This window comes from Diplodia corticola, assembly GCF_001883845.1.
Source record: "Diplodia corticola strain CBS 112549 chromosome Unknown scaffold43, whole genome shotgun sequence".
In the NCBI taxonomy this organism is placed as follows: Eukaryota; Fungi; Ascomycota; class Dothideomycetes; order Botryosphaeriales; family Botryosphaeriaceae; genus Diplodia; species Diplodia corticola.
This window is the reverse complement of record NW_017971522.1, coordinates 28,940-51,350: the sequence shown is the minus strand read 5'-3', so window position 1 is coordinate 51,350 and position 22,411 is coordinate 28,940. Positions and strand designations below refer to the sequence as shown.

At 58.3% G+C, this 22,411-nt stretch overlaps 9 protein-coding genes across 9 annotated transcripts; 4 read left to right on the top strand and 5 right to left on the bottom strand.

Moving 5' to 3' along the window:
- Positions 1-284: 284 nt before the first annotated feature.
- On the bottom strand, positions 285-1,337 carry BKCO1_4300019 (dihydrodipicolinate synthetase; the record flags this gene model as incomplete). Its single annotated transcript, XM_020275972.1, has 2 exons — positions 285-1,203; positions 1,294-1,337. 2 exons carry the CDS (start codon positions 1,335-1,337, stop codon positions 285-287), a joined length of 963 nt encoding a protein of 320 aa, XP_020128227.1.
- A 758-nt stretch (positions 1,338-2,095) lies between these two features.
- Positions 2,096-2,589, bottom strand: BKCO1_4300018 (chaperone heat shock protein hsp12; the record flags this gene model as incomplete). The annotated part of the gene is made up of 3 exons (XM_020275971.1): positions 2,096-2,273; positions 2,414-2,515; positions 2,576-2,589. 3 exons carry the CDS (start codon positions 2,587-2,589, stop codon positions 2,096-2,098), a joined length of 294 nt encoding a protein of 97 aa, XP_020128228.1.
- A 1,426-nt stretch (positions 2,590-4,015) lies between these two features.
- On the bottom strand, positions 4,016-5,814 carry BKCO1_4300017 (fasciclin domain family protein; the record flags this gene model as incomplete). The annotated part of the gene is made up of 2 exons (XM_020275970.1): positions 4,016-4,681; positions 4,735-5,814. The coding sequence occupies 2 exons, from the start codon at positions 5,812-5,814 to the stop codon at positions 4,016-4,018; spliced, it is 1,746 nt and encodes a 581-aa protein (XP_020128225.1).
- A 958-nt stretch (positions 5,815-6,772) lies between these two features.
- BKCO1_4300016 (glutamate decarboxylase) lies at positions 6,773-8,684 on the top strand (the record flags this gene model as incomplete). Its single annotated transcript, XM_020275969.1, has 6 exons — positions 6,773-6,984; positions 7,036-7,155; positions 7,212-7,232; positions 7,288-7,788; positions 7,840-8,360; positions 8,416-8,684. The coding sequence occupies 6 exons, from the start codon at positions 6,773-6,775 to the stop codon at positions 8,682-8,684; spliced, it is 1,644 nt and encodes a 547-aa protein (XP_020128226.1).
- Positions 8,685-8,902: 218 nt separating this feature from the next.
- Positions 8,903-10,117, top strand: BKCO1_4300015 (zinc finger ring-type protein; the record flags this gene model as incomplete). The annotated part of the gene is made up of 1 exon (XM_020275968.1): positions 8,903-10,117. The coding sequence occupies one exon, from the start codon at positions 8,903-8,905 to the stop codon at positions 10,115-10,117; it is 1,215 nt and encodes a 404-aa protein (XP_020128223.1).
- Positions 10,118-10,326: 209 nt separating this feature from the next.
- BKCO1_4300014 (heterokaryon incompatibility) lies at positions 10,327-12,928 on the bottom strand (the record flags this gene model as incomplete). The annotated part of the gene is made up of 2 exons (XM_020275967.1): positions 10,327-12,212; positions 12,271-12,928. The coding sequence occupies 2 exons, from the start codon at positions 12,926-12,928 to the stop codon at positions 10,327-10,329; spliced, it is 2,544 nt and encodes an 847-aa protein (XP_020128224.1).
- Positions 12,929-14,057: 1,129 nt separating this feature from the next.
- On the bottom strand, positions 14,058-17,593 carry BKCO1_4300013 (leucyl-trna synthetase; the record flags this gene model as incomplete). The annotated part of the gene is made up of 3 exons (XM_020275966.1): positions 14,058-14,859; positions 14,912-17,466; positions 17,519-17,593. The coding sequence occupies 3 exons, from the start codon at positions 17,591-17,593 to the stop codon at positions 14,058-14,060; spliced, it is 3,432 nt and encodes a 1,143-aa protein (XP_020128221.1).
- Positions 17,594-17,817: 224 nt separating this feature from the next.
- On the top strand, positions 17,818-18,330 carry BKCO1_4300012 (uncharacterized protein; the record flags this gene model as incomplete). Its single annotated transcript, XM_020275965.1, has 2 exons — positions 17,818-18,043; positions 18,095-18,330. The coding sequence occupies 2 exons, from the start codon at positions 17,818-17,820 to the stop codon at positions 18,328-18,330; spliced, it is 462 nt and encodes a 153-aa protein (XP_020128222.1).
- An 859-nt stretch (positions 18,331-19,189) lies between these two features.
- Positions 19,190-21,547, top strand: BKCO1_4300011 (arca-like protein; the record flags this gene model as incomplete). The annotated part of the gene is made up of 7 exons (XM_020275964.1): positions 19,190-19,349; positions 19,400-19,413; positions 19,480-19,494; positions 19,552-19,604; positions 19,796-21,233; positions 21,284-21,357; positions 21,424-21,547. The coding sequence occupies 7 exons, from the start codon at positions 19,190-19,192 to the stop codon at positions 21,545-21,547; spliced, it is 1,878 nt and encodes a 625-aa protein (XP_020128219.1).
- Positions 21,548-22,411: the final 864 nt, after the last annotated feature.

Below are 22,411 nucleotides of genomic sequence, written 5' to 3'. Positions count from 1 at the left end.
CGAAAAGAGAGTTGCTGGCCTTGATGCGGGCTTCCTGTTGTCATTATTGCTGCCCATGTGAAATCACTGGCACAAGCAAGGGCAGCTTGGTTGTTGAGCAACATCACCGACATCGCACTGCAGGTATGACTGGACCGACGGTCCGAGAAACTCCCTGTGTTCCGTGCTTTTCCAGAGTCACTCGATCAGTGACCGTTCAGCTAAACTCAATATGTATAGGCGATCTATCGTCTGGGCTGATATATGACCTGTTTCCCGTTATCAAACCTGTCAGACTCACCCAATCACCCAGCCTTCACCAAGCCCTCCTCGATCTCTTGAATCTCCGCCAACGCTCCCAGCGTCGCCGTCTTGACGCCCTCAGCCGGCCCGGCATACGGCTCCCGGGGCAGGGCCAGTTTGGCCGCGCCCTCGATGCCGGCCCTCTTGGCCGTGAAGTGGGCGGCGACGAACTTGACCACGGCGATGCCGGCCTTGCACGGGTTCTCCGCCAGGGCGGCCTTCTTGTGCAGCTCGAGCGCGTCGTCCGCCTTGCCGGCCTTCCACAAGTCGTAGATGCGCACAATGGTGCGCGGCGCAATGTTGGCGAAGGCGGCGATGCAGCCCGCGGCGCCCGACGCCAGCGCGCCGAGCAGGAAGTCGCTCTGGCCGCCGAACGTCGCGAAGCGGTCGGCGGGCAGCGCGGCGCTCAGCCTCACGACCTTGGCCACGCTGCCGCACGTCAGCTTGACGCCGACGATCTTCCCCGGGTGCCGCAGCGCCAGACGCGCGATGAGGTCGCTGTCGAGGTCGACGCCGTTGGTGACGGCCGGGAAGTTGTAGATGACGATGGGCAGCGACGACTTCTCGGCCACCGTGTCGAAGAAGCGCTCCACCACGGCCGGCGTGCTGGCCTTGCCGAAGTAGCCTGGCGGCAGCACCAGCGCGTAGTCGGCCCCCGCCGCCGCGGCGTCCTCGATATGGCCCAGCACCTGCGCCGTGCTGTGCGCGCCGCACCCGGCCATGATGGGGAAGTCTGGCCCGACCGCCTTGCGCGCCGTCGCTATGAGTGTCGCCCGCTCCTGCGCTGTCAGCAGGAACGTCTCGCCGTTCGTGCCCATGATGACCAGCCCCGCCAGCCCTGTCTGCGCGAGGTATTTGTAGTATTTGGTCTGGACTTCGAGCGTAAGTTGGTCATTGTCGAAGAAGGTGATGGCGGGTGCCCTGGGGAAGCGTCAGTGTCAGTTGAGCATGGGAGTTGGTGCGGCGGTGAAAGCGGCGGAGGAGGGGAAGACGCGGGGGATCTGTGCTCACCAAATGCCGCTCGGCGGGACCTTGACTTGCTGTGCTGCGACCATCGTGAGGGACTGGTAATCTGGTAATTGCAACCTGAGAAATCGGCAGGATCCACTGGTTTATAGTGGTAAGAACGCAGGTAGGTGTCGTGCTCGTTCCCCGCAGGGTCGCTTTGTTGCGGCGTCCGGCTCGCCATGCCAGATGCCGACTTCGGTTTGGACCTCTGCGTGCCCGACCGATCCTCCACCTCAATCCCTCCACCCACCTCCCCTTGAATGCCTGTTCACTTGGGATAAATTCCGGTCCTTTGTCTGGCTAAGTGGAGTTTCGAGGTGGACGCACCCGCCAGTCACGTGCATCAACATTTCGAAAATCATCTGCCATCCATGTTATCGTTCATCCCGTCCACTGACCCTAAACGGAGGGAAACGGGATGACGATAGTTCACAGCAGATCATGGGAATGTGTCATTGTCCTACTCACTTCATGTTTAGATTCAGGGCTTTGTTAGCAGGTGAAGAACTGGCGCTGTAGGGAAAGCCACTGCATGACTCGCAGCATGCACTGCGCCACACATGCCTTACCATCGTAATCTAGATGTATTTCGATAGGGTTGCAGATCATACGAGTCAAGCACTGGAACAGGGAACGAGGATTGGTTCATGATCGCCTCATCGGCATATTCATTGTCTCATAGGGTATAAAGTACAGACCACCTTCCCATCTCTCGCATCCTCAGAGTCGTGTTTCGTAACCATGATCGGGTAGGATTCTCTTGTAGGATCAAGTCGTGAGGTAACGGTTGTGTTCGTCAAGACATCTATTTCTTGCCGCCAATGGTGTCGGAGATGCTCTGAGCAGCGTTGCCGACGGTCTCCTGAGCGCTCTGGAGAACGCCCTTGGACTGGTTGCTGGCATCGTCGGAGCCGCCACGGAGGCTGTCAGAGGCCTTCTGGGTGGTCGACTTCTGGTCGTTGGGCTGAGCGGCACCAGCGGCACTGAAAAACGGCGGGAAAAATGTAAGTCGGGTGCAACTACTCCATTGACGCCGTAATAATGGGGCGCGGAGGCAACGCGGGTATGAGCCGCACAGGTGTGGTTTGGAAGACATGGGATGTGAGGAGAAGCAGGAGCTTACCGATCGTAGGTGCCAGTGACACTCTCCTTGGCCTGGTCGAGGGTAGACTTCTGGCTGTCGGGAGTGATCTTCTCCTGAGCCTGGTCGAGAGTGGACTTGCGGCTGTGGAGGAGAGGTCAGCGGAAGGTCGTCACATGTGAGGAAGCAAGAGGTGTTCCGTACCCTGCGTCAGACATGATGAAGGTTGGTGTTGGAAGTGTTGGAAGTGTGGTTTGTGGAAGTGTTTGTTGTTGATGAGAAGCTGTTGGAGGCGGATGAAGATGAGAGGAGGTACAGCACCGTCAGGGCTTTATGTAGTGAAAGCGCGGCAGCCAAGGCCGAGGCTCGCAGCTGCCATTCTACAGTTGCGTCATGGAGAAGGCGCTCAACTGTTTGCGGCTGGGGCGAAGGGCGAGAACGACGCTTGCCCGATCGGGTAGGCGGGGCCGCGGGGCCGCGGGGCGGGCGGCTTGAGGCTGCGGATCATGATGGCGTCACACCCTCAACCCGCCCTCCAAGCTCTTTGTCTCGCCCCCGTGCATGAAGCGCAGTGATCAGCTGCCCTCTCGTCGCAGCCTGTTTTGCATCGCGGTCAGAAATCCTGGTGTTGCTCGCAACTCTTCATCTTCCACGGGTCGTGCAAGGATCCGACGTGACGTCACTCCATAGATCTCGATGCATTTTTCCCATGGCCATCGTCGATAGCTCACGCCAGGATGCTGCATTGTGGCACCGCCACCGCGCATCCAGATGCGTCGGAATGACACACGACGCTCTTATCCCGGCTGCTCCAGCTCCACACTAGCCTCATTGCTCAGCCGCAAGCCTGCCCCGCCTCAGAGATCGCAGGTTAGCAAAGCGGGGCGTTGCGGGGCAAAGGGGACGCGCTGCCCGGAGTACGAGTTGTTTATGATGCTTGTTTGGCGTCAACGCGATGCGTTGCCGTGGCGGTGGCGGAATTAACGACGCCGTTCCTGCTTGGGCTGGCCGTCGTCAGCAGATCCTCCTTATCCTCCGGCTGAACGCGTACGAGGGCTGCTTGTCGGCCGGAATCAATCCCGCCGTTGCACATGTCACTTGCGTGCTGCACCATCATCATCGCCCGAAGGTATGTCGGCATCGCCAGCACCGGTAACGCAAGCGCGCGCCAGCCTGACGAGCACATGCTCAAGCTCGCCCCGCAGCTGACGCCTAGGTTTCTGATTCCCAACGAAATCAAGACTGTTTGGACGCATCCTGCCACCAGACATGTGCCTCTCCCCCACCTTCAGCCATGTAGTGGCATGGTAGTTTGCATTCCATAGGCTGAGATTTAGCCATTACACACAGCCATGCTTCATGTGAGAACCCTGACACGCGCCAGGTGATGCAAAGCAAGCAATCAGGGGCAAGAATGATTGTCTGCTACTGATAAGCCACTCTTTCTGATCGCCGATCCTCTAACAATTAAGTAAAGGTGCTAATGAAGGCTGTTGCGGAAGGAAAGGAAAGATGCTGGTATATATAAAATGTGGCTGGGCTGGTTTGCCCCTAAATAATGCTGCGATAGCGGCAGTGAGAAAATGACTCAAAGAAACGAACATCCGTGCTCTCACACACTTCTTCCCTAATACATAACCCTACTCAAAGTTCACCCCAACCAAGCTCTTCAGCGTCGGACTCGGGCTCGGACTCGCCGGAGTCGACGAAAGGCTCGAGTCTTGCCTTGAACTCCTCAACGCTCAGGTGCTCACCCTCCCAGAAACCCTTCGTTTCTGCCGTCTTGGGCGGGATCAAGACGCTGCTGACTACCTGAATGACACCATCCTTGGCGATGCCATTCTGGATGGCGACACGTGAGAAGCCGTTGACCTTGATCTCGGTGAAAGGACCATGGGATGCAACATCGACACTCAAAGCCTTGTCATCAAGCAATGTCGGCAGATCGACATGGAAGTAATCCTGGCTGTGCTCATCGTCGTCCTTGGACGGACGATAGAAGGCATCCGAGTAAAGAGTCTGCTCGGGAACGATGTGATACTTCAGCAGGGCTTTGAGATATTTCTCGCCGTAGGAGCTGAACAAGAAGGCGTTGATGCGGGGACCAAGCTTCTTAAAGGCCCAGTTGGAGGGGGCGAAAAAGGTGCCACCCGCATGATCGGTGCTGTTCAGCAGATCGAAGAGACCAGTCTTCTCTAGGCCAAGGGTGACGGTGGAGAATTCTCCAGGCAGAAGAGAGATAATATCAGCAGCCTTGGGCGGAGGAACAAGGATGGTGTCGAGGCCATGAATCACACCATTCGTACCGAACTGAGCGTCGTGGTTAGTACCGTTACAAATTCGTTCAAAGAGTAGTTACTCACAATGTTGATAGCGATAATACGGCTGTAGAAGTTCAGCGTCAATCCCTTGAATCCAATGTTTACACTCAAGCGCTGGGCGAAATCGTCGCCACCAAGGGCCGGCTCCTTGTAGAGCGTAGGGATGGTGTGTGTATGAAGGACACGGCCAGCAGGGTAGAACTCGGGAGAGACATGGTACAGGAGAACCTTCTTGATGAATTCCTTGGTGGGCTCCTTGCCATGCTTGGGGATCTTGTCGAAGGCCTTGTCAGTCGGGGCGAAGACAGTGAAGTTGGCGGAGGTGCCATTCAACAGCTTGACCAGCTCATCGTCATCGTTGATCAGCTTCGCCAATTTGGTAGTATACTTGGAATTGGCAATCAGCTCGTAGACGGTCTGGTTGGGCTTGTGGTGCGGCGGGTGGTGCGGCCTCCCCTTGTGTGGTGGCTTGTCGTGGGGCGGTCCATCATGTGGAGGGCCGTGGTGAGGAGGGCCGTCGTGGGGAGGCCTTTGATGCGGGGGCTCGCCATGGGGCGGGGGAGGGGGAGGTGAGAGTTCGCCGCCTTCATGGTTGCGATGGAATGGTGGAGGTGGCGGCGGGAATTTGCCATCACGGTTGCGATGGAACGGCGGAGGTGGAGGGAAATGTTCGCCATGGGGAGGAGACGGTGGAGGCCCCCAATGCGGAGGGGGCGGAGGGTGGTCGCCATGCGGGGCTGGTTTGGGAGGGCCTTCAAGGTCAAAGTGCCTGTGGTGGCGCGAAGAACCACTACGCATCCAGCTCTCCATGTCAAAGCCACTCTCGTGGACCTTCTCCCAGACGGCATCCTCGGCGTCGACTATCCGGTCCAAGGCATCGTCGAGGACGTCCTTGGCGCCGTGGAAGGAATCTCTCAAGCCGAACTCGACAGACTCGAATTCGTCCTTGGTGTCGTCAACGAGGTCTTCGAGGGCACCCTTTGGGTCGTCGACCGGATGATCCGGATGTGCGAGCTTGTCCGGCGACTCCGATTGAGTGGCAAGCTCATTCAGGATAGCCTCGTCGGGAATGACAAGGGCGGAGCCAAGGGCAACCAGCGAGAGGAGTCCGGTGAACTTCATGGTGACGGGCTTGGGAAAGGAAAGGAACCGGGCAAGGGATGAGACGGAAGGAGGGGTATATAGGGAAGGGTGGATCGAATGATGGATGCCGAGACAAATTCGATGGCGTCAGGACCTGCTGCAGGTGAGCTCGCTGGCACCCGCGTATCGGGCTTTCTCCGCAAAGCCGGTCGGAGTGATCTCTCAAGCACAAAGAACAGCAGGACGGCGGTTGGTGGAGGGCGGGCGCCACGGGCATTTTAAATCAAGGCGCAGCAAACCGGGACTTTCGCTTACGACGCCAGCGTCTATGAAGCTGACGACTGCTTTGGCGCCAAGCCGAAATGAAGTGACACGACGGCCCGCTCTGCGCTGATCGTCGCCAACGCCGCGGGACGACGGCGCAAAGCCGTCGATGGCAAAGGCATCGTGAGCGTAACGGATGCTGCTGCCTGGGCTGACGGCGGAGGGAGCGGGAGCTTGTCGCGCGGGGCCGTGGTTCAGGGCGCGTTGAGGGCTGCGGGGGAAGCGGCTGGTGGCCTGGCGCAGGTGGCAGCGTCGTCTCGCTGGCTGCGCGACTCGAACAGTACGAAACAGTTCGGGGACGCGTAACCTGCACGCCCTGATTGGCGCAGCACCAGCGCGCGAGGTTCAGCCGCCTCGGCCGACTCTTACGCGAACTGAGCCCATGATCCATGATGATGTCAAGAACAGCAGGCGCATCCGGACACAAGCTTTACCAAGCTTTGCTCCATCGAGCTCCCGTTTGGAGACGCCTTCCGCCGCTTCCCAATGGCCCACCATGCGCTGGATCTACGTCAGCCCGCACCGTTACCGGTCACCGTCTGCCGTCGCAGAATCCCACAATGCCCTGTCCTGCTTCCCCGGAGCTGCACACTTAAAGCTCCCCTCTGCGCGCCTCTCCAGCATTGGACTGCCTCTTCCTCATCCACCACCACCCTCGACTCTCTAGCACACAATGGCCTCCCTCGCGTCTCACATTGACCCCGACGAGCTCATCGAGAAGTTCCACGACCACCCCGTCCACCACCGCGGTTTCCACTCAAGCAATGCCGTCAACCACAACACTCCCTACTCGAGTCGCTATGCCTCAATCAGCCAGCTGTCCAAATTCAAGATGCCCCATGACGGTGCTCCCGCCGATGCCGTCCACCAGATGCTGAAGGACGAGTGAGCCGTTTCCGCCTTGGTCCGAACCGTCAGAGTAGCTGACACCCACAGGCTCGATCTCGACGGCCGCCCCAACCTAAACCTTGCCTCCTTTGTCGGAACATACATGGAGGAGCACGCTGAGAAGCTCATGATTGAGAACCTGAGCAAGAACCTGAGCGATGCGGACGAGTATGTTTTCTCCTGTCAACCTTACCAAACAAACTCTTCTAACGTCCGTCGCGCAGATATCCGGCCATGATGCAGATGTATGTAAATCCACGGCCACCAGTCCGATCAATCTAGAAGCTGACAATGTCTCAGGCATGCCCGCTGCATCTCCATTCTCGCACACTTGTGGGGTGCTCAGAAGGGCGAAAAGGCCATCGGAAGCGCTACAACCGGCTCCAGTGAAGCCATTCACCTCGGCGGTCTTGCCATGAAGCGGCGCTGGCAGGAGAAGCGCAGGGCCGACGGAAAATCTACCGAAAAGCCGAACATTATCATGGGAGCCAATGCCCAGGTGGCCCTCGAGAAGTTTGCCCGCTACTTCGAGGTTGAGGCTCGCATCTTGCCCGTGAGTGAGAAGAGCTCGTACCGCCTTGACCCCGACCTCGTCCGAGAGAACGTTGACGAAAACACCATTGGCGTGTTTGTGATTCTCGGATCCACCTACACCGGCCACTACGAGCCAGTCGAAGAGATATCAAAGATTTTGGACGAGTATGAGGCCAAGACCGGTGTCGATATTCCAATTCATGTCGACGGAGCTTCTGGTGCTTTCATTGCCCCCTTCACCCACGCCAAAGCTGGTGGACCCAAGTGGTAAGTCCCACGTCAAATCTCATTCCTCCTGCAAAATGCTGATGATCTCAGGAACTTCGAGCTTCCTCGCGTGAAGTCCATCAACGTATCGGGCCATAAGTTTGGCCTGGTATACGCCGGTGTTGGTTGGATCATCTGGCGAGACGAATCTTATTTGCCCAAGGATCTAATCTTCGAACTGCACTACCTGGGTGGCACCGAGGAGTCGTACACACTCAACTTCTCCCGACCAGGTGCACAAATCATTGCCCAGTACTACAACCTCATCCACCTTGGTTTCACCGGCTACCGTACTATCATGGAAAATGCACTGTCAAACGCCCGTTTGCTGAGCCGGGCGCTCGAGGCCACTGGATGGTACGAGTGCGTTAGTGACATCCACCGGAAGAAAGGCGACCACAAGTTTGTGGAGGGCCAGAAACCATTCGAAGAGGGCGAGGACAGTTCTGCCTACAATGCGGGGTTGCCCGTCGTTGCTTTCACCCTGAGCAAGAAGTTCAAGGAACAGTTCCCTCACGTCAAGCAGGTATCGATCAGCAACCTTCTGAGAGCGAAGCAGTATATCATTCCCAGTAAGCTTCCCTTCTGCTCATCTGTGCTATTTCAGCTAACGTATACTTTTCCTAGACTACCCTCTGCCCCCTAATGAGGAGAAGACCGAGATTCTGCGCGTCGTTGTGCGCGAGTCTATGAGCCTCGATCTGCTTGATCGCTTAATTACCGACATCTGCGCAGTGACGGAGTCAGTCATGCAGAGCGACGCGATTGATCTCGCGGCATGGCAATCGGCCGGCAACACCGTCGAGAAGACTCATGGCAGCCGTGGGGTTCGCGGTCATGAGATGCACAAGGCTAAGAGGCCGATGCATCACGGTGTGCACCGGAGTGTGTGCTAGACTCCACTGGTAGTCGAAAGAAGACAGGGGACCTTCTAACAAAGAAGCAAAAGATACTGAAACAAGTGAGACATGACTCTGATGACTTCTCTTAAAATACTTAATGATGAATCCGATTCTTTCCAAACACCGTCTGATTCAAGTCTTTGTTGAGTGCTTCTTTTCTCCGCGATGCGTTTTTGGATTTTCTCTACCGAGCTCTTTCACCAGACTACAAAATGGAGCGTGACCGCAGTCTTCTGAAAGCCACCACACCCGCCATGTCTGCATTTGCATCTCGCGATGAGTTTCTCGTGGAAGGCGTTATTCCGTTCACTCAACGACTTGATGCAGGCTCTCAATGTTGCATTTGTTTGCACGAGTTCCCGCAAGTTCCCGAAACTCCAATGAGGTTCACGATATGCGGTCATATCTTCGGCTCAAAATGCATCGCCAAACTACTTGGAAACACTTGTCCTTTGTGCCGTGCCGTTCTCTGGGAGGACGAGACTGACCCCGAAGAGGGCGACTATGGGAATTCCGAGGACGGTGTCTATGACGACTCCAACTACGAATCCGACTACGAATCCGACTATGACTCCGATTACGACTCCGATTACGACTCCGATTACCACTACGTTTACGAGGAAGGGGAAATACCCGACGACGACGACGACGACGACGACAACAACAACACCAACCACGTCAATCACCACCACCACGGCCATCACCACGCTAATCAGCACCACCAACCATCCCCCAACGCTCACCACCACCACCACCACCACCACCACCACCACCAACCATCACCCCCCACCGCCACCCGCTCCCTCCGCGCCCACACCCGGGCCCGCCGCCACCACCACAGCAACCACGCCACCGCGCCCGTCGTCCCCGGCCAGGCCGACCCGCGCCGCTACGACGACGACGACGTGCCGGTGCCGGTGCCGCCGCGGGCCGAGCGGCCGTCGCCAGACGACATGCTGTCGTCCGCATTGTTCGTCGAGGACGAACTGGACGGGCGTGGGACGATGACGACGACGACGACGACGACGACGACGACGACAGCGGCGGCAGGAGGAAGGGGAATGGAAGGGGGCCCGTTGTGGGTGACGGTCCGCGCGGCGCCCATGGGGTGGGCGTGGAGGGATTTCTTGCACTACTGCGCGGAGGGGTCGTGGAGGCCCGCCGTCGTCGACGACAACAAGTGGTGGGATGTGCGCGTGCTGGCGGCGCAGGTGGAGCGCGAGGGCTTGCCGGCGGTCGAGGCGTGGAACGCGCGGAGGGAGGGGCAGGTGTGGGAGGCGGGGGCGTTGAGGGAGGCGTGGGCGCGGGAGATGAATCCCTGGGGCCGCATGAGGGATGAGGCGGTGGAGGTGGTGTGGTTGTTGAGCGGGATGGTGCTGGCGTGGAGGTTGGTGAGGGAAGTGGAGGTGTTTGGGGAGTTGTTGTGATGATGAGGGAAAGTAGGTAAGTAGAGTCAACGAGTAGTGCTGGCTGGCCGACCCCCATGATGCGTGAATGTCGTACTGTACAGGCATTATCATATCATATATACACATCGCTCGCATATTTTCTATACAAGAAAAAAAAAAAGGAGCAAGGAACCCCATCCAGTCCCTTGCACTCCCCCTCGCTATCTAATTAATCCCCACCTCCCTCTCTACACGATCGTGACATCCCTCTTCCCTCCACTCTCAAACCACGTCCTGCACGCCGGATTCCCGACGAAGTAGCCCACGCGCTCAAACTCCTCGCCGTTCAGCGCCAGCGCCAGCCCCCACGCCGTCTCGATGTCGACCATGACGTCGTCCTCGGCGGGCGTGCGCGTGAAGCACCGCGCCAGCAGCAGGCACCAGTACACGCCCTGCGAGCTCCTCCTGGACGCCGACGACGACGACAGCGACGACGCGGCCGAGAGGCGGTTCATGGCGGCCAGCCTGCTCGCCTCGACGCGCTCGTCCTCGCCCTCGCCGTCCATCATGGGCGGCGGCACGTCCAGGTAGATGGTGCCGTACGCGCCCTGCAGCGTCTCCTCGCCGGGCACGGCGGCGACGGCGAAGGGCGTGCGCGGGCTGAGCAGGCTGGGCACGTTGGGGCGCAGGAAGCCGTGGAGGGTCAGCGAGCCGCCCGCGACGGGCCCGCAGGGGGCGGCGGCGCCGTGCGCCGGCTGGACGGCGGCGTGGACGACGTCGACGACGGGCTCGTACCAGGAGCACGAGTCGGCGTGGAAGGCGATGGCGGCGTCGACGCTCATCCAGGACCAGGACGGGGCGCGGTAGCGGGGCGGGCGGCGGGCGATGGTGGTGAGGGCCGACGAGGGCGGGAAGAAGGGCACGTCGTCGGCGCTGGTGTGGCTTTCGAGGAGCGGCGGCAGCGAGGGCGACGACGAGGTGGACACGACCCAGGACAGCTCGCTGAGCAGGTGCTTCCGCCACAGGCCGGCGAGGTACGTGTCCTCCATGGCGTCGCGGAAGTAGGTGGCGATGCCCGACAGCGCGGGCAGCTTGTCCATCGGGTCCGTCAGCAGGCGGGCCGTGTAGTCGTGCACGACGTACTTCCACGTGCGGAACAGCTTGGGCAGCCGCTCCGACTGCTGTGCGAACATGCTGTGCGGCGAGTGCGTCGACAGTCGGGGCTGGTGGATGCGGCCTTTGGGCGAGAGGCGGATGGTGGTGAGGCCTGCGGCGGCGCAGTATCCGTTCCAGTCCAGGGGGTTGTTGCTGTTGTTGTTGTGGCGGTGGTGCCGGCTGCTGCTGCAATCGCGCGCCTTCTCGCCCGCTGTGCACCGCCAGACAGTCAGTTCGCGGCCGTAGATGAGCAGGCGCGGTGACAGCACTATTTCCTGCAGTGCCCAGGCGCGCTCGTGGAGCGGTTCTCGCGCCGGCTGCTCGACGAGCCGCTGCTTGCGCGGCAGCAGCAACATGTTGCCGACCAGTCCGCCGGCCGCCTGGACGGGGAGCTTGACGAGCGGGTCGCGCGACCGCTCGGCGTGGAAGAAGCCCTCATGGCAGGAGCGAGAGCGCGCGGCGACGATGGTGACGTGCGAGTTCTGGAAGACTTGCTGCATGCGCGCCATTTCATGCTCCTTGTCGTCGACGCTGTCCTGCATGATGCACAACGAATCAATCCAGAGGTATCTCAGTCCCAGCGCCTTTGTCGTCTTGACCGCATCCTGCAGTGTTTGTGGGAGCCTGGCAACCTCGATGCCGGCCATGTGCTCCGCTATCGTTTCGATGGACGTCACAACCGGCTGAGGTCCTCCCCAGCAGTAACTGAGGGTGGCGTACGGCTCCGGCTCGATGCCCTCCGAGTCGACCAGGCGCACGACGCCAGTGGATCCGTAAATGTCGAGCACCCTGGATGGGAGGGCACGCCTCTTGCGCACGCAAGAGAGATGTCCGTTGTCGCACCAGTCCAGCCAGCTCTTGACCGTTGCGAGCTCTTCCGGGGTCCCTCGGTTTGCGTCTAAGCTGCAGACAGGGAGTGAGAAGGCATCTCTGTCTCCTGCTTCTCCAGAAGCTTGCTGCGGGTCCGCCAATGGATCACCTTTCACTCGGTCAGTACGACAATATCGAACATCCCATCAGTCAGCCGCACCACTCACCATACTCTGTTGCAACGTCGAAGAGCAGGGTCCCCGGGAACAGGGTACCCAGCCTTCTTACTCTCAGTACAGGCACTAGCGGCGGCTGCTGTGAGCTCTGGTCCTGCTGGTCGTCCACCACTCCACCCGGCCACGACGGGAACCTGTACTGATCCCGCGGCACCGGGCTCCCCGGACCGCTGCCGCCCTCGGTCTCGAACGAGAACTCAAAATGCACAACCGCATCGTCCGCGCTCTTCCTCTTGTCGGCGACACCGAGCCCGCCAACCCCCTGGCTCACGGCCATGATAGCAACGTTGGCATCCCAGCTCTTCTTCAGGTTGCTCCGCCGCTTCTCTCCCGTGACGACCGACTCGAGCAGCACCCGGCAGAGGCCGCACCCTTGCTCCACCGACGCTTCGAGCGAGCCGCGACGGCGAGAGTAGACAAGGCCGGGCCGACCATCCTGCGGGTTGCTGCACAGCAGGGACCATGGCGAGCGGTCGTCGGCGGGCGGCGACGGTTGCGGGGTCGTGAAGACATCAACGCAGCGCTGGCACGGAGTCGTGGATGCAGGTTGTGGCGGCGTGACGGCTGCTGCGGTAGTATCGGCGGGGATAAGGGGACGAAAAGAGCGTGCGGCAGGTGCCGGCGGTGCGGCGGTGTCCAGGTCATGCATGAAGGGCGCCATATCCCAGGCCCTACAGCCCCCAACTCTCTCACTTTCACTCACGCTCCCCACTCAACACCACACTGTCGTTTTCTTGGAGCCCGGAGCGCTTTCCGCTGGGGGATTTCAGGGAGGTTGGATTCTTTAGGGTGTCCCCCAAACGCCCAGAAGGTACAGTCGGACCGATCCGAGGGTGGCACGCAAACACAGGCTTCCTCGTAGGAAAAAAAAGCAGAGAGCAGAGAGCAGGCGGGCAGCCCTTCAGGCGTATCGTCCAGAAAGCGCGCGCGAGGTCCGACAGGGTTTGTCCCGGGGTGGATGCGACAGCATGGGGCATTCGGGCACGGTTGACATCTGCTTGCCTGTGGGTAGACTCCCGGGATAAGGGGACGGCGACGACGAAGGAATCGAAGGGAGACCCAGGTAGCAGGCTAACAATCTGTGGGGTGGAAGCTTATGGGGACAAGTCATCATTCCTTCGAGAAGAGATGGCCTCTGCTTCTAGCGGCATGATTATTGACGAGAGGCGGTGACTGGAAACGCCCGGGACCCGCAGCGGTGAAAGATCGGCGCGACGAGACACACCACACGCTTACTCGTGTGATTCGTCCTCTCTCTGTCCCTATTCTTGCCATGCCTGCTCTCATTCGTCCGTCTGGCCCTCTTCCCTGGCCCCTATGTGGCTCGGGAGACCCGGTGAACACGGGTGCCTGCAGCCCAGCCCGCCACTCGAAAATCCGTTCCCGTGATTCGAGAAACACAGCGGTGCGTCGGAATCTCTCACGCCAGTTCTCGACTCTGCTCCAACCGCCGAAAAGAGAGGGCCATTCTCAGGGGGAGGCGCCATGGGTGGACCGCAAAATCCTTAGCACGAAATTTTCAACTAGTAGTACCTACTAGGCCCAGGCTCGGATAAACATGGCTGCCGTTGTCGAAGCTACGGGCAGCGATGCACTAGCATGAGACTTTCCTTGGGGCATCAAAGATGAGGTTGACATCCGAAACTTGCTGAAATCATTTCTTCTCTACCTCGTTTCTTTTCTTTTTTTCCTTCCCTTGGGTCGGGTAGCACCAAACATGACGTCCTCCAATGTACCCTTGAAATTTTTCCTGTTCCTTTTCCTCGTTCCTTCTTGACTCACATATTCTCAAAGAAGAATGTCGGCGCTCCAGGCACCGCTGCCTCGGCGCTCGGCGGGAGGCTATCTCTGGTCTCACCCTCACCAAAGAGGACCTTGCCGACCTTCTCGCCCTCCTTGACACCCACAATGTCAACAATCTTCAGCTTGGTAACCTGCTGCTTCAGACCCGGCACCATCTCCTTGAGCGTCGCGATCTCGTCGAACGGAAGACGGCGGTCAAACACCTCTCCGGCCTTCTCGCCGCCGTCAAGGCGCTTCTTCAACCCCTGGATGAACGGCATGGCCTTCTTCATGTCGGGCTTGGCAATCTCCTTGGTGAGAACCTTGACATCCACAAGGCCGAGTTCCTCAAACTTCTGGCGCACAAGGTCGAGGTACTTGTCTTGCCAGACGGGGAATGCCTCGGCAGCAAAGATGGTGAGCTTCTTGTCTTGCTTGGGATCGAAAGCAACGGCCTTGCCCTTAGCAAGCTTCTTAACCTGTTGACCTTCGGCCGACGTGATGTTCGAGGTTGTGTTGCGCACATACTCGCGGGCGGCAGTGAGAGACGGATCGGGCGAGGCCACGGTCGGGTAAAGTGCCTTCTGAATCGTCTCGGGCTTCTTGAGGACCTCAAGCCAGATGTGTTCAGCCCAGTGGGGAGCAACGGGCGTCAGAAGGAGAGCCTGAAGCTCAACGAAACGCCTGACGAGATCGGCGTGCATGCCGATGCCGGCAGCCTTCGTGACCTCACGGTAAAAATCACGCGCGGCAGTGAAGTCGTAGAAGCCTGACTTGAGAGCGAGCTTGTACGAGGTGCTAGTTTATCCACGTTAGTCATGTCTCCGCGTATCATGGCAGATGGACTTACTTCTCGTAGTGCTCCCTCGTCTCAATGACCAAACTGTTGAGCTCGTTCTCGAACGTCTTGTCCCAGAGATGCTTCTCACCGGTGCGCTGGATGATATCAGCGTTCTTGACCTTGCCGCCGTCGCGAGCCTCCTTGTACTGCGCCTCGCCGTCAACCAGGTGTGCTTCGTTGACCATCTCCTCACACCACTTCCTGAGCTCGAAGAGCTTAAGAATAATGGCGTTGGCGACAGTCTCCTCGAAGTTGGCATCTTCGATTCCATCGCCGGCGTCGGCAAGAGCCACTCTGGTCGCGTCGGCACCGTACTTCTTCACGGCATCGCCAAGAGTCAGGAAGTTGCCAGTACTCTTACTCATCTTCTCGCCGTTGAGCATAAGGTGGCCATTGACACGGAAACCTTGCGGCCAATTGTTCTGAGGGAAGAGAGCGGTGTGGATGTAGAGACAGAAGGTAAGATGATTCTGGATCAAGTCCTTGCCGGAGACACGGAGATCAAGAGGGTACCAGTACTCAAACTCTCTCCGCATCGCCTCGAGATCCTCTTTGAGAATGTCGGTCTTGACATCCGCAGTACGGCAGAAGAGGTAATCCCAGACCTCGTCGGTCATCTGTTCGGGCGCGATCCTCTGCTTGGAGAGACCCTGCGTCTTGCCGAAGATGTCACCGTGCAGGTAGTGAGCAATGGTGTAGTAGCTCATATACACGGTGCTGTCACTAAGAGACTCCACGAGCTGGTTGGCGTCCCAGGGCAGCTTCGTACCAAGGCCGTACGATCTCGAGCAGGCCCACTGCGACAACCAGCCCAAGGTCATCTTGAAAGCGTGCTGAGCCTCAGGGTAGAAGGTGTTCATGCCGTTCTCGAGGTGCTTCAAGACAGTGTCGCACCACTCACCATCGCCACCGTTCTCAGTGGTACCGTAGTTCATGTACCACTGGTCAAGGTATGCAGCAACACACTCATCACTCGAACGGGACATGACCATGCCATCAGGCTCGCCGTAAGGGAAGGCAAGGCCCGCGTCAATCAGCTGCGTACGGACAAGGGGCTTGGCATCCTGCACCGACTTGCCAGCGAACTCGCCATACGTCATAACGCCCTGGTAGAAGCCCTCCTTGTAGGCCAATTCCTTGGCCTCAGCGAGCTGTTTGGCATCCTTAGGAGAGTTGATCTTCATCTTCTCAACCAGCGTCTTCGCAGTGAGATCGCCGTACGTAGGCGTCTTGATGATGGGAATGATCTCGAGTTCCGCCCACTCCTTCTTGATGCCGTAGTACTCTGCCTTCTTGATCAGGTCCATCGTGGTGGCATAGTCATCAGGGCTGTCAGAAGGCACGCAAGTAACAACACCGGTACCCTTGGTGGGCTTGACCGACTCCATGGGAAGAATCCTGACATCCTTATGTACGGAAAGCGGTGCGTTGACCAGAGTACCAACGACGTCTGAGCCCTGGAGGTCGACAATGTGAGGGAAAACACCCCAGTTGGGGAAGATGTTTTGGAAGGCCATGTTGCGGGCAGCACGGTGGGACAGGAAGAAATACTCGTTGTCCGTGACCTTGAAGATGCCGTACTTGACCTTGGGGCCAACGAAACAGCACGTCTGGCCGTACATAGTCTCAGGACGGAGAGTGGCAGGGACAAAGTAGACATTGGCACCGCTGGGGATCTTATCGCCAATGACAGATTTGGCCTGCTCAGGCCACTCAAGGACCTTCATTTTCAAAGCAGTGTACTCCTGGACCGTGACACCCTCGCCGGAGCTACGGTCGTGGTCAAGACAGGCTTGGCCATCCTTGGGGGAATAGACAGTGTAGCGCTTGCCGAACTTGATCTTGCCAAGACCCTTCAGGCGGTTCATCTGCCAGCGGACGAAGGCATCGTAGTAAGGGTTGGCATCGGTGGTAACCATGGACCTGCGCCAGTCCACACGCGCGCCAATGGAGATCAGGTCCTCCTGGCACTTCGGCGGGAAGTATTCCAGCCAGTACTGCGGATCGGCGAACTTGTGGATCTCCTCGAGCGGAATGCCCAGGGAGAGCATAATCTGGAACTGGTACTTGGTCTTGATGGTCTTTGCGTTGGCCTTGCCCTTGGTCGCCTTGAACTTGGTGATGTCGGCCTTGGTGGTCTCCTCGGTAGGAGCCGGGACCTCGCCAGCCTTGGGCTCAGCGATGTCGTCCTCTTTGCAGCCCTCAAAGGTCTTGCCGAACAGCTCAACCTCGCGCACCAGCTTGTCGGCGCAAGCCTTGATGGGCATGCCAGTGCAGTGGTAGCCCTGGGGGAACAGCGCGCGCTTGCCCTGCATGCGAGCGAAGCCGGTGGCGAACTCGACCTTACTCGCGGTGAAGCTGTGGCCGGCGTGCAGGACGCCGTTCATGTATGGGTAGGCCATGGTGCCGAAGAACTTGGGCGCCTTGGCACGCAGGTCGTCGGCGGAGACGGAGCCGTAGGGGAACTCGGCGGTGGAGGGGGCATCCTGCTGGAAGACCTTGGATTCCTGCCATTGCTTCTGGTACTTCTTCTCGGCGGCAACGAGGGTGTCGCGCTTCTCGGTCTGCTGGGCGTCAGAGCACGAAATATATTTATGGCGGGGCGGGGCAGCGCACGTTCTCGATCTTGAGGGTGTTCTTGGAGCTGGCGCTGGGGTCCAGCGCCTCGAGTGTCGCTTTGGCGGCCGACATGGTTGCGGAGTGCTCGCGGCGCAGAATGCGAACTGAGGCCCGGTGGACTCTAGGGCTGGGTGAGTCACGGTGGTCGGCGTGGTGGGCTGTCCATGGCGGCCGAGAAAGCGGCGGCAGATGACGCCCGGGCGGTGAGCAAGCGAGCGGCATGCAAGGGCAGCCGCAGCGGCAGCCAGCCCTCGCGCCCGCTTCAACACCACCACTCTGTCGCCTTGCACCCCGCCATGCTGCGTACCTTGGCCCGCCGCGCCGCCGAGCCCGGGCGCCCGGCTTTTGACATCAACAGCAACCCCTTCAAGGCGAAGCGCCTATGGCCACCCGACTTCTCCAAGCTCCCGCCGAAGCACCAGTTCCGTCTTGAGCGCAAGTTCCGGCGCCGATCCCAGCTCAAGTGGGCTCGTCCGCGGTGGAACAAGTTTGTCAAGCTGTCGCAATGGGCAACAATCACATGTGAGAACAAGCGCTGGGGCTTTGTTCGGCCATGCTGCTGACGCGAGCCAGTCGTCACTGTCTATGGTGTACTCTTCATGGACTGGAGCGACGAGATTAAAGCGAAGGGCCGTTCTCAAGAAGACAATCCCCAGCCGTTCCAAGGGGTAATTGCTCCTCATGATTTTCAAAGTGACATGTTCATTGACTTTGTCAAGATCCGCAACTGGTACAGACGCACCATGGACTCCATCTGGTCCAAGCCGCAAACAGAACAGCCGCAATCACCGTCCTCAGCAGCATCTTAAATCGCAGCTATTGGAATTATCATCTTAAGCAGTCGGACATTTGGTCGGAAGAAACTGCCACAACAGACGCGCTGCCAAGCGGAATAAGCCCAACTATTGCGGCTTGCGCTGGCCCACAGTGTGGCAGCATCATGCCATCCGCCCGTGAGGGCAACCTCGCATTGTCCAATGAATTAGAATTGGGCCTTCTCAAGATGTAGCAGCCACCCCATCCAATTCAACTTTGGCCTGCCCGTTGTGCTAATGTTGGCACACCGACACAACGGCGCGTATCCGCAAGCGCCAGCACCAGCACACGAAAAATGTATACCGGATTTGCGGCTCTGCGAACCAACTCGCGTTGGCCCGAATCCGAGGGCTTGTTGCTTCCGGGAAACTATTGTTTCGCTCTTGACCTTGCGTTGCTGGGTGGTCTACCTGCTTTTATTAACACGAGGACTCGACATTTCAAGGACCCTGTTGAAAGCCTGAACTTCTGGACAAAGTGCTTCAGGTAGGCCACGCCGACAAATTGTCGGCTGAGAGGTCGGCGAATTCGACTGCCCGGAGAATTTGAGCCCGTGGGCTGCGAAACGTAAACACAGGACAGCGACCTCATTATTCCTACAGTTGATTTTCAATAATGCATGAGCTAAGGACCATGGCCTGCAGCCTTCTTCAACATGTCCCGTGAACACGCCATATCGCTGTTCAGATGATGCAGCTAGAGCCGAACCCCGCTGCCAGGCTTGCCTTATACGTGCAAGACCTCGGAGAAATATGCCACAACCAGCTTCCCCACCTTAGCTGAGCTGGTACTGCTTCTCATTGGCTCCTATGCACGCCAGAAGCGTAACGGGCCTGGTCTCCCCCCGCCTTGATGTCGCTGCGTGCAAACCTTCCCGAAGCGCTGAAAAGAGACATTAAAGCCGACTTTGCCTACTCACATCATACCTGCGGTTTCATTCTCTCAGACCTTTCCAAAATTCCCAAGCTCAGACCACATGTCTTCGGTTCCCCGAACTCGCACTGGCTGTCAGGTAAGAAAATGATTCGCCATTGACTATTTGTCGCTGATGTAAGCCTACAGAGCTGTCGTGTAAGGTATGTGACCGAGTTTCCGGCCTGCATGCCGTGTGCAACTGGTGGCTAACTTCACTCCCTATCCAGGCATCTGAAATGTCAGTACCCACATTCTAGATCTCATTGGTGGGTCCAACTGATGGCGAAGAAATCTTGCAGGTGACGAACAGCGACCCTCATGCACTCGGTGTGCAAAGAGTGGCATTGAATGTGTAAGGGGCTACAACATCCGGTTCCGACATGGTCTCAACCCAAGGTAACACTGTGCCTCATCTAAAACTTCCTATTTGTGCGCGTAATCGACTAGTAGCCGGGTGATCCTTTCTCAAGTTGAGCCTGGCAGAATGGTCACGTCGAATCTTGGATTCTCCCTAGTGGACAGAGAAGACTGACGGACCAACAGCGTTGCTAACGTCAAAGGTTCTGGAATTGGGAAATGTGACTACGACTTCTCCAAAACCCAGCCGTGGTGTAAAATTACGCATAGCCTCAACTATGTCGACGAAACTCCCGAACTTCGAAACATTTACGACCATGATCAAGACGCGGACGACAACAGAGTCGTCACTCCCCCTGGATGGAGAGACCACGCCACCTTAGACTCCACCGACGACACAGCCGTCCGATCCCTGTCGCAATCCGTCGCAGTACGACCATGTCCAGAAACCCGTCAGAGGGTCAGCGAGGCCGGATCGTCTCCTAAGCGTTGCAGACTCGAGACGCCACACCGTGCGGAACCGTCGCACAAATCTCCCGGTCAGGAGAGCAGTTTCTTCAACCGGACCGCCACCAGGCTGAGGTCTGAGTCTTCACAAGTCGCGCCATCAGACATTGCCAGTCTCCATCTCAGCCCTCGCGATGGCTTCGCACCGCTAGAGCCTGCATCTTCGCTGGCGAGTAACTTTGCCACAGAGTTCCCCTCCATCTCAAGCAATGCCACGGCGTTGTCGCATTTATACTTGGACACGCCAATATGGCCTCTAGAAAAGAAGGAAGAGGCTGTTTTGCTGCGCTATTTTGTCGACAACCTGGCTTCCTCTTTCGACCTTTGCGATCCGGATCGGCATTTTCAACTCGTCGTGCCGCACAGAGCGGCGGTTTGTCCGCCTTTGATGAACGCCATACTGGCCGTGGCAGCGAGGCATTGGAGCAGAGTCGGAGAGTACGATCCATACGTCGCCGAAAGGTACCACTCGGAATGCTTAAAGCATCTGATTCCGATGCTGGATGAAACGGCGGCTTTGATGGACGAGAACCTGCTCGCGGCCACAGTGATGTTGCGTTTTTTGGAGGAGATTGATATCCCGGTGTCTGGGGACGAGTCTCAAAGCCACCTTCTGGGGACGCAGGTGTTCCTAACGGCACAAGAACGGTCGACTGTATACGGTGGATTAAGGCAAGCTGCGTTCTGGGTAGGGCTCCGGCAAGAGATATACATGGCGTTTGTCAACCAGCGAACAATCATCCCGGCTCTGGAGCACTGCAGCATAGATCGGACGTTTGACACAGCCAGCGACTGTGTGTGGGCGAATCGGATCGTGACGCACTGTGCGGACGTGCTGCGGTATTGTTTCGGTGATGGAGAGCAAACCGTGGCCAACTACAACAGACTGTTGGACTACTGTGACGGATGGTTCATGTTCAAGCCCCCGTCGTTTTCGCCCATTTTTTACCGAGTGCCTGACGGGGTGAAGGTTATCTTCCCAGAGATCTGGCTTCTGAGCGACGCTGTGACAACGGGGTTGCAACATTACCATCTTGCAAAGATCCTTCTCACGGCACATAACCCCAGAGTCCCCCGGCTGGGCCCCGGGCAGAAGCTCGCACTCACGAGGATAGATGTACGTCGATGGCGGGCAGGGTTTGATGCAGCTACTTACTCTCCCTCCAGGAACAAATCAAGGAAGACGTCCGGGCGCTATGCGGCATGGCCAATTCGAACTCGGGCTGTCCCCCAAACTACGTGTACGAGCCGTACCTGTTCAGACATCCACCGAAATTCAGCCCCGGCCGGGCTAACCCCGTTTATAGAACTGCGTCCATGGCCATCGCACTCGCCGGAGAGAGATTCACAGACGCAGCAGAACAAAAGGCCCTTATGGAAGTACTCGGCGTTTGCGAGAGGATGCACGCGTGGCCGACGCGAGTTGCGTGAGTGTCAAGTCCCCGTCCATGATGGCTAGTACTTCAAAGGCAAGGATGCATGCTGAAACCCAGCCAGTCAGATACAGTTGAAAGAGGCATGGGGATGGCCGATAGTTGGCGATGACTCGCATGTTGATGCAAGCAGGGTCAGCATTGACGGGTTGGTAAAGGCGCTGTCTTGATTGTCCTTGTGGATTTGGGAACAACTAAGCCTGTGCAAAATCAGTCCAACGCGCCACGGTATTTTTTTGCAACAAGTGTCGGTACTCTAGTTAGCACGTGGTGTGATAACATTCCCCACTGATGCGGTTGGGTACTAGCGCTTCATCAGTGGCGGGCAACGCAGAGGCAAGACACTACTGCTGCCGGGACGCTGCAGATTCTAGCGGCCGTGGGCGCCCCCAACCGAAACGGCACAGGCAGGATGACGCATGCGATGGACGAAGAGCATGTGGAGAAGTTCCTGAAGTGGTCAAGGTCCGCCACATGCTCCGCACTCTAGACGGTTGTGGCTGGGCTGGGCGGGTGGAGTAGGAAGGCAGGTCGGACTGGATTGCTGCATGCGCTGGTGTCGGAGAAGCTGGAGAAGCTGGAGAAGCTGCTGACGAGACGCATAGCCGCGGATCGTTTGGGAAGGTGGCGGGCGCCAGAGAGGGAAAATGGCCCCGCACCTTCCCCAGACTTACTCGCGTCTCCCCACAATCGCAGCCCCGGCCTGACGCACAAACTCCCGCCGCGGACGCGCGGGATCCAGATTGCAGCCAGCCATGCAGAAGGGGGAAGACCCAAGTTTTGGAGGCTCTTGCGGTCTCGGTGCCGGAAATGGTGGGGTTGAGGGACCACGGCCGCCTCTCCCAGCGCTGGCCTCTCCACA